The following is a 14,138-nucleotide window of genomic DNA, read 5'->3' on the forward strand; positions in this document are numbered from 1 at the left end:
ACATTGCTCAGGTGCACCACAACTTGTCAGACAGTGCGTATAAAGTATATGCAGTAATGTACAAATGTCTGGGAAGCGAATAATGTAGGAGTCAGATACATGCTTGTGTGTGTGTGGAGGGGAGAAAATCAGGTGTAGTGTTGGTGAATCTCAGAAAGCATGGAAGTTTTGAAGAATGCAGTGCTACGACAACTAACAACTGATACCAGCAGTTTGTTCCATGCTTCAGTAACTCTTAGCGTGAAAGAAATGTTTCCTAAAGTGATGGTGGGTATCCTTGTCTTGACATCATGTGATAGTTGTAAGCAAGCATCCCCGTCATGCAAGCAATGTTATTTGTTTTCTCGTCTTACATGAAAAACGCATGGGAAATATTAACCTGCTGAGACACAAATGAGGGTTGGCAACAGGAAGAACATCCAGCCATAGGAAATCTGCCTCGTCAAATTCCGCCTGACACATGCTAGCATGGGGAAGCAGGTGTTTGATGATGATAATGACGGTTGTCGTTGAGTCATCTTCGTCGCCGTCATCACTGTGTGGCTTTGGAACTGATATCAACTTGTTACTCTGGCACAAAGCCATAAATTTAAAACGCAATGAAGTTATTTATTAATCAATGAAATCCAAGATGAAAGTGATGCGAAGCCGAGCTGACTCCAGAGGGAATTAACGTCAGAATGTAAACAAGTGAATCTAAAAAGCTCAACTGTATTTCCCCCAGCACTCAACTAGTTCTGACATGTATTTTCCTTGCTTATTACCGACAATAAGAAAGAAGTCAAAGACATGTCTGACACAAATATTACAAAGAACCACAAAAGATTAAAATGAAAAGCTACACATAAGAAAGCATTGCAAAGTATAATTTAAACATACAGGGGCATAATGGAAGCACCTTAAAATTTCAAACAAATCTATTTTAACATGGGGTAGGACTGCCTTTGGCAGTAATTACAGCTTGAATTCAATGAGGTAATTGACTCGTACAAAGTTTCAATTATTTCCAAAGGAATTTTTGTCCATTCTTCAGCTGAAACAGTCTCCAGTTCTTGTAGTGATGATGGTGGAGGATATCAACTCCTTACTTCTTTTTCCTAAAATGCACCATAAATGTCCAATAATATTGAGATCTGGGGGACTGTGGTGGCCAGATACGATGTTCAACTTCGCTAGAATGTTCCTTGTGCCATTCAGTAACAGCTTTAGCTGTGTGAATTGGTGCATTATCATCCTGAAAGATTGCGTTTCCCTCCGGAAATAGTTCTGCAACCATAGGATGAATTTGATCAGATAAAATGCTTAAATAGTCTTGACTATTAATTCTGCCATGAAGGGAAACCATTGGGCCGGTGGATTTCCAAGATATAGTCCCCCAGATCATCACAGATACTCCTCCATGTTTAACACTTGGAAGAAGCTGTCACATCTCATGAATGAACCTTTTTTGGATCGAATAGTGATTGGTGATGAGAAATAGGTTCTCTATAAAAATATCAAGCACCAAAGCCAGTGGGGAGGGAAAGAAGAAATACTGGCACCCCAGGCTAAAGAAGGTCTTGCACCCACATAAGGTGTTGTTATCTGTTTGGTGGAATATGAAAGGTTTAGTCCACCTTGAGCTTTTAAACTCAAACCAAACAATAACAAAGCAGATCTACTGTGAGCAGCTTGAGCAGCTTAAGTCAGCGCTATAAGGAAAATTACCATCTTTGGTTTCAAGACGAAGGTGTTCTTCCATCAGGATAATGCTCAGCCACATACAGCGAGGAGGACATTCCAAAGGCTGGAGCAGTTCGAATGCCCCAACCACCATATTCGCCAGACATTGCCCCATCAGATTATCATTTATTCTGCAGTCTTAAAAATCATTTGGATGGCAAAAATATGAATTCTGTAGAAGGAGTATTTTTTTGTTACGGACAAGTGAATTTTGGAAGAGGGGCCTTGCAAATCTACCAAATAGATGGAAGATCACTGTAGAAAATGAAGGAGAGTCTATTTTAGATTAAAACAGAACTTTATCTTAATTTTGAAAAATAAAAAGTTTTAAAAACCCACATTATTTATGGGATGACCCAATATGTATCATGACTATCATCATAATTAAACATCCATTTTCCACACTGGCACACACACACACACACACATATATATATATGTATGTATGTATATATATATATTATATATATATATATATAATATATATATATATATATATATATATATATATATATATATATATATATATATATATAAGTGTAGGCACAGGCGTGGCTGTGTGGTAAGAAGCTTGCTTCCCAACCTCATGGCTCTTGGTTCAGTCCCACTGCATGGCACCTTGGGTAAGTGTCTTCTACTATAGCCTCGAGTCAACCAAAGCCTTGTGAGTGGATTTGGTGGATCGAGTCTGAAGCCGATCATGTGTGTGTATATATGTGTGTGTGTGTGTGTGTGTGGATTTATGTGTATGGTTCTTTGTATCTATCTTTGTCCCCACACCATCGCTCGACAACCAATGTTGGTGTGTTTATGTCCTGAAAACTTAGAGGTTCAGCAAAAGAGACCTATAGGATAAGTACTAGGCTTACAAAGAATAAATCCTGGGGTTGATTTGTTCGACTAAATGCAGTGCTCCAGCACTGCTGCAGTTAAATGACTGAAACATGTAAAAGAGTAATATATAAATGTATATATATATATATATATATATATCGGTCTCTTTTGCTGAACCTCTAAGTTTTCAGGACATAAACACACCAACATGTATACATACACATATATGTTTATATATACATAAACATATATAATGTATTGTTCTATGATTAAGATCAACAAAAAAAGAAGTCCGCCTGGTGGGAAATAAATATTATTTAATAAAGGCAAACAAGTTTTTATGGTGGGAAATAAATATTATTTAATAAAGGCAATACAAGTTTTTATGTGCTACTATTAGTTTTATGTACTGAGATGCCAGACATGTTATAAAACATTGCGTTTATTAAATTATACAAAGACCCTTGGTGATATATTGTGCTTGTGTTAAGCTGTCAAGCCAAATGAGATAGATCAATGACACCCATGACGGTGGCATGTAAAAAGCACTAGTACACTCTCAGAGTGGTGGGCATTAAAAAGCATATCCAGCCACAGAAGCTTTGCCAAATCAAACTGGAACCTGGTGCAGCCCCCCACCCAAGCTTACCAGTTTTCAGCCAAACTGTTCAACCCATGTCAGCATGGAAAGCAGACGTTAAACGATGATGATGATAGATAGATAGATAGATAGATAGATAGATAGATAGATAGATAGATAGGATTAGATGGATAGATTAGATTGATAGATAGATAGATAGGATTAGATGGATAGATTAGATTGATAGATAGATAGGATTAGATGGATAGATTAGATAGATAGATAGATAGATAGACCGATAGATAGATAGATTAGATTGATAGATAGATAGGATTAGATGGATAGATTATAGATAGATAGATAGATAGATAGGATTAGATGGATAGATTAGATAGATAGATAGATAGATAGGATTAGATGGATAGATTAGATTGATAGATAGATAGATAGGATTAGATGGATAGATTAGATTGATAGATAGATAGATAGATTAGATAGATAGATAGACCGATAGATAGATAGATTAGATTGATTGATAGATAGATAGATAGATAGGATTAGATGGATAGATTAGATTGATAGATAGATAGATAGGATTAGATGGATAGATTAGATTGATAGATAGATAGATAGGATTAGATAGATAAATAGATAGATAGATAGATTAGATAGATAGATAGACCGATAGATAGATAGATTAGATTGATAGATAGATAGATAGATAGGATTAGATGGATAGATTAGATAGATAGATAGATAAATATCCATACCTACACACACACACTTACCTACCTACCTACCAACCTGCCTGCATGCATGCAAACACACACACACACACACACACACACACACACACACAAACCACTGTTTTAACATCTACATTTCTATGCTTATGGGGCTCAGGTGGAATTTGTCAAGGCAGATTTTCTATAGCTGGATACCCTCCAGTCTCCAATCTTCACCTGTTTCAAAGGAAAGTAATATTTCCCTATACCCAGGCAGATTTTCCATGACCAGGATGTCCTTCCTGCCACCAACCTTTATCTGTTTTCAAGCAGGGTAATATTTCCCTTTCGACAGACATTTTTTTTGCAGAATATTGGAAATGAATGACATTCACTTACAACAAGCATACAACGTCAAGAAAAGCAGACAAACAAACGTGTGATAGGCTTCTTTCAGTTTCCCTCTCTTTTACTCTTTTACTTGTTTCAGTCATTTGACAGTGGCCATGCTGGAGCACCGCATGCTAATCGGTCAAGCTAATCGACCCCCAGGACTTATTCTTTCAAAGCCTAGTACTTATTCTATCAGTCTCTTTTGCCGAACCGCTAAGTTACTGGGACGTAAACACTCCAGCATCGGTTGTCAAGCGATGTTGGGGGACAAACACAGACACACAAACATATACACACATACATACATATATATATATATATATATATATATATATATATATATACATACACATATACATATACATATATACGACGGGCTTCTTTCAGTTTCCATCTACCAAATCCACTCACAAGGCTTTGGTCAGCCCGAGGCTATAGTAGAAGACACTTGCCCAATGTGCCACGCAGTGGGACAGAACCCGGAACCATGTGGTTCGTAAGCAAGCTACTTACCACACAGCCACTCCTACACCTCTGTGAAATCAATTCACATGGCTTTGGTCAGTTCAGGGCTATAACAGAAAAGCAAGGATCGAACTCCAAACCATATAGTTGGGAAGCAACTATATCGTCATCATCATCATTTAACGTCCATTGTCCATGCTGCCATAGACTAGGCAGTGTGACCAGAGTCGGCAAGCTGGGGAGCTGCACCAAACTCCAGTCTGATTTGGCATGGTTTCTCTGACTGGATGCCCTTCCTAACGCCAACTACTTTATAGAGTGTGCTGTATATATATTTATATTCCACACACATATGCACATATATTTATATATATTTTCACAGGTATATATTTCCTAATGCCAAAATTATTCAGAGCAAAGCTAGAAATATTTAGTTTTTAATACAGAACTACCTAATTCACATACTGTAGCGCCTTGATATACGAGTAAATTTTTTCCTGGAGACCGCTCGTAAAGAGACATGAAATGAAGTGGCTTGCTCAAGAACACAATGCACTGCCCAGTCCAAGAATTGAAACCACAATCTTACGATCATGAGTCCAACACCCTAACCACTAGGCCACGTGCCTCTACCTCGCAATACTGCAAAGTTATAAAGAACATTGCTACCAACCTGTCAAAAACACCAGCAACAGTTAACAAACCAAGAGATATCCACTGTATTGATGTTATAGGCCTGCAAAGAAATAAACAGCTTTGATTAAAACGTAACAACTGCACCAACAATTACATAACAATAACAAGAAGAAGAAGAACAACAACAACAACAATAACGATTCTTTCAAATTTCGGCACAAGGTCAGCAATTCTACATCAATTACATTGACCCCAGTACTTGACTGGTACTGTATTTTATGCCAGCATAAAATAAAAATAAACTTGTAAAGACCCAGAAGAAATGCCACAAAGTATTTTGTCCAGCAGGCTAAGGACAATTTTGTCACCTTGTGGTCTTCAGAATAATCCTTTCAACTATAGGTACAAGGTTGAAAATCTTAGCCCAGCAGTCTAACGATTCTGTCAGATCGCATCCTTAATAATGATGATGATGATGATGATGATGATGATGATGATGATAAATAATAATAATAATAATAATAATAATAATAATAATAATCCTTTCTACTGGAAACACAAGGCCTCCAATTTGGGGGAAGAGATTAAGTCAATTAAATCGACTCTGATGCGTAACTGGTCCTTAATTTATCGATCCCGAAAGGATGAAAGGCAAAGTAAATCTTGGTGGAATTTGAACTCATAACATAAAGACAGATGAAATACCACTAAGCATTTCACCCAGCATGCTAATGGTTCTGCCAGCTCACCACCTTAGTAATAATAATAATAATAATAATAATAATAATAATAATAATCCTTTCTACTGGAAACACAAGGCCTCCAATTTGGGGGAAGAGATTAAGTCAATTAAATCGACTCTGATGCGTAACTGGTCCTTAATTTATCGATCCCGAAAGGATGAAAGGCAAAGTAAATCTTGGTGGAATTTGAACTCATAACATAAAGACAGATGAAATACCACTAAGCATTTCACCCAGCATGCTAATGGTTCTGCCAGCTCACCACCTTAGTAATAATAATAATAATAATAATATAGTAATAATAATAATAATAGTAATAATAATAATAATAGTAATAATAATAATCCTTTCTACTATAGACACAAGGAGCCAGTTAGATCAACCCCAGTTGAAAGGATGAAAGACGAGATCTACACTGGTGGAATTTGAACTCAGAACGTAAAGACAGATGAAATACTGTTAAGCATTTTGTTCGGCATGCTAGCGATTCTGGCAGCTCGCCACCTTAATGATGATGATGGTGATGATGATGATGATGGTGATGATGATGGTGATGATGATGATGATGATGATGATGAGGAGGAGGAGGAGGAGGAGAAGAAGAAGAAATGATGATGATGAACAACAACAACAACAACAACAACTGTTTCTGATTTAGGCACAAGGCCAAACCAGGAAATAAATCACTTCCAACTCTTAATTTAATTAGAAACAAATGAACAAATTTAAAGATATCGTATTTTACTCTAGGCACAAGACCCGAACTTTTGGGGAAGGGGGCCACTCAATTTGATCGACCCCAGTAAACAACTGGTACTTAATTTATCAACCTCAAAAGGATGAAAGGCAAAGTTGACCTCGGCGGGATTTGAACTCAGAACGTAAAGACAGACGAAATACCGCTAAGCATTTCGCTCGGTGTACTAACGTTTCTGCCAGCTCGCTGCTTTACAAATTTTAAAATATCCAAAAGAAAACACTTATGAAATTAAAAAAGAAATTATTTCAAATAAAAATACTAACAACAAAATGCTAAAAAAAGGAAGTATGTGTAACGAAGGATTCGGCAAAATTCACAAAACTAATTAAACTGTAAAAATATATTGGAACAAAAGACTTGTGGAAGTACTCACCGTTTAATAATTAACCGGTATAATAAAGCTGTAGTGGCTATTTTTAAATTACTCAAGACCTATAAATGGTAAATACACAAAAAGAAAACAAATAAAGAGAATGTTGTTTATTAATAATGTAACTACTTTTTGAAATATCCTCAATCTATATATATATATATATATATATATATATATATATATATATATAGGTAAATGGATATGTAAGTAAACAGATGGATAAATAGATAGATAGGTACATAGGTAATATGGACAGATAAGCACACACACACACACACACACAAGGACACATAGGGAGACACACATCCATACATAACAGACACACGTACATAGTCACACTAACCCATATACATAGACACACTCAAACAAGCACACACAAGGAGACAGAGGTACACACAGAAATACACACACAAACACATGCATACATACATATATATGTACGTGTATACACATGCACACTGACACACACACACACATGTGCACTAACAAACAAAAAGAACGCAACTCTGACAATAGACAGAGTCAAAAACTATTTAAGACAATGAAAATTTTAGAAAAAAATAAATAAGTAAATGAGTGGAAATCAAACTGGTGTATTAAGTAATAAGGCACTAAATGAGAATGATTCTCCCCAGACACTATAATCAATATATATATATATTATATCATCATCATTTAGCGTCCGTTCTCCATGCTAGCATGGGTTGGATGGTTCAACTGGGGTCTGTGAAGCTGGAAGGCTTCATCAGGCCCAGTCAGATCTGGCAGTGTTTCTACGGCTGGATGCCCTTCCTAACGCCAACCACTCCGTGAGTGTAGTGGGTGCTTTTTACGTGCCACCCGCACAGGTGCCAGACAGAGCTGGCAAACGGCCATGAACGGATGGTGTTTTTTACGTGTCACCGGCACGGGGCCAGGCGAGGCTGGCAACGGACACGAACGGATGGTGCTTTTACGTGCCACCAACACGGGGGCCAGACAGAGCTGGCAAACGGCCACGAAACGGATGGTGCTTTTATGTGTCACCGGCACGGGGGCCAGGCGATAGAGATATAATATAAATTATAGATAAAACCACTATAATGCAACTCAAACAGTGACAGACATAAACCAAAACATAAATAATAAATAATAGATATCTTTATTATGTTTTGGTTTATGTCTATCACTGTTTGAGTTGCATAATAGAGGTTCTGTCTCTAATTTATATTTTATATATTTATACTGTGAAATTTGATTTAATACTAATCGAATTTTTCCCTGTAAGTTTGGAGTTATACTCCCTAATATTATATAAATATATATATATATATATATATATTATATATATATATATTTATTATAATTTTACTCTGCTATGTATTGAGTACCTTATTTACTGTGGTTAACCCCGAATCAACCCGGGACCTACATATATATATATATATATATATATATATATATATATAGGCACACTTCTGCCACAAATATTGGAAACATAAAATCATTAAAAAAACGTTAAAAGCACATAAAAATCATGTTGCTGTACAATAAATAAGAATAAAAGCATATAAAATCATAGTAATATACATGTTAAGATACACACCATAAAGCAGCGTAGCTTAGTGAACGAAATCCTGAAATGCATTCATAAATAAAGTACAGAACTGGGAATGGTTATTATTGGTTCAGCCAAGAGACAAGTAAATTCGATTTAAGTCATGTTTCCCGGACCCAATTAATGATGTAGGGTGAGGTATGTCTGTATATATACATCAGTGGCGAAGGGTAACTAGGAAACTAGGGAATGCAGTCCAGCCAGCCACACACAAATACACTGAGGTTGGTTGGGGAGCAGAGGGTTCCGAGTGTTCTACCCTTCCCTGTTTTCCACGAGAAGTGTAGTATTATATGCTTTGAGATATATGGAATCTGAAAATGAAAATAGTTTCCCCTCACTACAATGCAACTATTTTGAAGTAGTTAGTAACACACGAGAAATGTCCATACAAGCATTTCCAAAATATATACAGGAATTCCGGGATTAGTGCGCAAAAAAGTTCTGAGACTGCCCCTTAATATAAGCGATGTCAAATTTGATTAGGTTGTTTCAATAAGTGCTTGTCTACTTTTTCTGCACAATCCCTTTGAAGCATTGGCAGCACCTCATCTTCAGTTGCACACCAATCTTTCACGCATGAGGTCTGGGGTCATGTGCCACACCTACCAGTGCTTAACTAGCATATTCAAAATAAATCGACAAAACTTCTTGAAATTCCACCAAAAGTCAAATGGCTCTCTTTACTCTTCTATTTGCTTCAGTCATTTGACTGTGGCCATGCTGGATCACCGCCTTTAGTTGAATCAAATCGACCCCAGGACTTATTCTTTGTAAGCCTAGTACTTATTCTATCGGTCTCTTTTGCTGAAACACTAAGTTACGGGGACCTAAGCACACCAGCATCAGTTGGGAGTACAACAAACACAGATACATAACATATACACACATATAAACATATATACGATGGGCTTCTTTCAATTTCCATCTACCAAATCCACTCACAAGGCTTTGGTCGATCCGAGGCTATAGTAGAAGACACTTGCCCAAGGTGCCATGCAGTGGGACTGAACCCGGAACCATGTGGTTGGTAAGCAAGCTACTTACCACACAGCTGGAAATACTCCCACTTCTAATATCGTAGCCATATTGAGGTGGCGAGCTGGCAGATTTGATAGCAAGTCAGATGTGATGCTTTGCAGTATTTCATCCGTACTTACGCTCTGAGTTCAAATTCTGCTAGGGTCGACTTTGCCGTTCATCCGTTTGAAATCTATAAATTAAGTACCAGTTAAGCACTGGGGTTGATGTAATCGACTAGACCCATTCTCCCAAAATTTCAACCTTTGTGGCTGTATAAGATAGGAATATTGTAGTCATATTGAACCATGCCTATTTTCAAAGAACATTGCATATAGAAACGAAATCAGAAAACAATATTCCAAAATACGATGTGTATTTTTCAGTCGAGTCTAGCATGGCAAAGCTGATTTTAAAAAGGAGCATCAGTCAGATCATCCTAATTTTTCTTGCATTTTATAATTATAACTTTTTTCTAAGATAAAACAGCACTCCACGAATTTTGGGGGGTTTTTACTGCTTCCTTGATTTTTTAATAGTATTTTATGTCTCATAAATATACAAGCTAAAGTGAATTTTGTCCCGTTTCTTAATTACAAAAAAAAACAATAGGTGCATTTTTTAAAGAATTTTATTTATTTGTGCCAGTTTTTAAATATGGGTGGCCATAACTGAAAACCAACATTTATCAGCACACATTTAGCCAGGAACTTTTCAGCACTTCCTCATATGTGTGTATATATGATGATGATGATATTTACAAGTATGTATGCACATGCATGTTTAGATTTTGTACCTGTACATCTGTGTAGTGTAGGAAAAGACTGTTAGTCTGTATGGTCTCAACTATTTTCACATGCTTTCCCTCATACACATCATCATCATCATCATTTAACGTCCGCTTTCCATGCTAGCATGGGTTGGACGGTTCAACTGGGGTCTGGGGAGCCCGAAGGCTGCACCAGTCCAGTCAGATCTGGCAGTGTTTCTACAGCTGGATGCCCTTCCTAACGCCAACCACTCCGAGAGTGTAGTGGGTGATTTTATGTGCCACCGACACAGGTGCCAGACGAGGCTGGCAAACAGTCACGCTCGGATGGTGTTTTTTATGTGCCACCGACACAGGTGCCAGACGGCCACGCTCGGATGGTGTTTTTATGTGCCACCGACACAGGTGCCAGATGAGGCTGGCAAACGTCCACGATCGGATGGTGTTTGTTACGTGCCCACAGCACGGAGGCCAGTCGATGCGGTACTGGCTACGGCCACGTTCGGATGGTTTTCTTGTGTGCCACGTGCCACCGGCACTGGTACCACAAAGATACAAATTCCATTGATGTTCATCTATTTTGATTTGTTTTGATTTTCACTTGCCTCATCAGGTCTTCACAAGTGTCACAAGAAGGAAGGTAAGCACAGGTGGACTGACTACGTCCCAGGTAGGGGCCACGGTACTGGCTACGGCCACGTTCGGATGGTTTCCTTGTGTCCCACCGGCACTGGTACCACAAAGATACAAATTCCATTAATGTTCATCTATTTTGATTTGTTTTGATTTGATTTGATATAATTATATTTACAGGTGTAATTAATTTAACTTAAATTACCAAAATGCTACTCTATTTATAGTTTTATAAATATATATATATAAAAAACTATAAATAGTTTTATACAACTTGTACTGGTCTATTCTTATTTACATTAAATAGCAATATATATATTTATAACTCTCAGCTAGTTGGGCATATCACCATCTTTAGAACATACACCTTTCCATGCTTGCATGGGTCGGACAGAGTTTAGTGAGGCTGAATTTTCATGGTTGGATGCACTTCCTATCACAAACCCTCACCTTTTTCCAAACAAAGTAATATTTTCCCACAGCCAGACATTTTCTTACAGAAGACTGAAAATGAACGACACTGTTTGTATGACAGTCACAATCATTCTGCAACTATTATGTGACGTCAAGACAAGGAGATGCAAACACACACGAAACACTCTTTCTCTCTCTCCCTCACACACACGACCAGGACCCTTTCAAGTTCCACCCACCAAATCTACTCACAAGGCTAAGTGTGGAGATGTAAACAAACCAATATCGTATTTCTTTACTACCCACAAGGGGCTAAACACAGAGAGGACAAACAAGGACAGACAAACGAATTAAGTCGATTATATTGACCCCAGTGCGTAACTGGTACTTATTTAATCGACCCCGAAAGGATGAAAAGCAAAGTCGACCTTGGCAGAATTTGAACTCAGAACATAGCGGCAGACGAAATACCGCTAACCATTTTGCCCGGCACGCTAACGTTTCTGCCAGCTCGCCGCCTTGTCAAGCAAGAAGGTAGGAGGACAAACACACACATACACATTCTCCTCCCACCCTCCATATATAAGCATGGCCATGTGGTAAGAAGTTTACTTTCTATCCACATGGTTCTAGGTTCAATCCCACTGCACTGCACTCAGGACAGGTGTCTTATATTGTTGTACAAGTCATACAACTGTACTAACAATGGTTCAATGATTTCTAAATAGACGTATACAATCAATTGAAACAGTTGGCTCCAGTACTTGGCAGTCTTTTTCCGTTTTTTATAATTTTCATTCACCTCAAAAAAAAAAAAAAAAAAAAATGAAAGTGAGCCCCTGCCAGAACACGGAGACATGTAATTAAACATCTTAAGGAATTCTGTTTGATGCTCTTGATGGTATTTCACCTGCTAGCAACAGCTTTCCACCAGTCTTAATATCAAAATACCAGTTAGTAAAATGTAGGAATATGTGTGACACCATGGTGCTAACGGCTACTTGTAGGTGGGGGAGGAAGTATAGATTGGTAAGTCTTCAGGTTGAATGCAACTATGCTAATTGTAAAATCCCACCCTGTTTTGGCTCTCTTTCTGCTATTGATAAATAAGATTCCGGAAACAGCAGAAGTTACTGTTAAATTGGCTGGGTCAGAGATATTTCACACGTTTTAATTATGTCAGTGTTGACTGTTGATTACTTATCTATCTCCTGCATTGCCTTCATTTAAACAGAATCAGAATAACTGATTTCAAAACTTATAGACTGTGAATTAGAACCAGAATGTTATTGGCTAAATGCCATTTTAATTGGCAGGTAATTTGGAACAGACTTACTCTTACTCTTTACTCTTTTACTTGTTTCAGTCATTTGACTGCGGCCATGCTGGAGCACCGCCTTTAGTCGATCAAATCGACCCCGGAACTTATTCTTTGTAAGCCCAGTACTTATTCTATCAGTCTCTTTTGCCGAACCGCTAAGTGGCGGGGACGTAGACACACCAGCATCGGTTGTCAAGCAATGCTAGGGGGACAAACACAGACACACAAACACACATATATATATACATATATACGACAGGCTTCTTTCAGTTTCCGTCTACCAAATCCACTCACAAGGCATTGGTCGGCCCGGGGCTATAGCAGAAGACACTTGCCCAAGATGCCACGCAGTGGGACTGAACCTGCAACCATGTGGTTGGTTAGCAAGCTACTTACCACACAGCCACTCCTGCGCCTATATATTTTATTTCTACATACTTGAGAAGAGTGAATACTAAAAACTCATTATATGGACATAAAATAAGAACTGTGATTCCTTACAAGGTTGCATGTTTAGCAAGCTATGTAACAAGTAGACACTAGCATTTATTTTATTGTGTCTGGGGAGAGTCATTCTCTTTTAGTGCCTTATTAATTAACACACTCACCAGTTCGATTTCCACTCATTTACTTATTTATTTAAAAAAAATTTTTTTTTCCTTGCAACTTCTTCAATAGTCGTTGACTCTGTCCATTATCAGAGCTGCATTCATTTTGTTTTTTTGTGCACATGTGTGTGCATCAGTGTGCATGTGTATGTATGTATATATATATAAACTATTTATAAGTAAGGGCAAAACAAAAAATTCCTAATGCCAAAATATGCTGAAAATAGACATAGCGTCAATCAATAACCATGTAATTTATCACTACAAGCACGTGTTTCGAAGACAGCCGACAGAAATTTCTAAAAAATCCTGTTATTACCATATCGGACCCGATTTCAGAGTTAGTTCATAAGAACCTTCCCTTCATCAGTGATAAATGCGGCAAAGAAATAAGTGAAATATTTACTTATACCCACGGAAGAAGCGAGCACTAAGTCATGAGTACAATTAAGTACACCAAATATATCCAAAATAGAAACTCTCTAGCTCATCTCAAGACACGTGTAACTCAAACTGAAAAACTCTCGTAAAGTGAGAGAGTCTGG

The 14,138-nt window shown here is 37.7% G+C and overlaps 1 protein-coding gene across 6 annotated transcripts in view; it reads right to left on the minus strand.

The window, feature by feature from the left end:
- Positions 1 to 14,138, minus strand: part of LOC115218040 (probable UDP-sugar transporter protein SLC35A4) — a 192,021-nt gene that overhangs the window by 8,037 nt on the left and 169,846 nt on the right. For all 6 annotated transcript variants that reach the window (XR_005001440.1, XM_029787792.2, XM_029787794.2 and 3 more), the window contains 2 exons: positions 7,232 to 7,290; positions 5,393 to 5,455 (listed from right to left, as the gene is read on the minus strand). Coding sequence is in view for 5 of the 6 variants with exons in the window: in XM_029787792.2 (XP_029643652.1) it covers positions 5,393 to 5,455; positions 7,232 to 7,290 (122 nt within the window). In the remaining variant the exon portion in view is untranslated. The remainder of the gene's footprint in view (positions 1 to 5,392; positions 5,456 to 7,231; positions 7,291 to 14,138) is intronic.

Source organism: Octopus sinensis, linkage group LG12, assembly GCF_006345805.1.
Source record: "Octopus sinensis linkage group LG12, ASM634580v1, whole genome shotgun sequence".
Classification (NCBI taxonomy): Eukaryota; Metazoa; Mollusca; class Cephalopoda; order Octopoda; family Octopodidae; genus Octopus; species Octopus sinensis.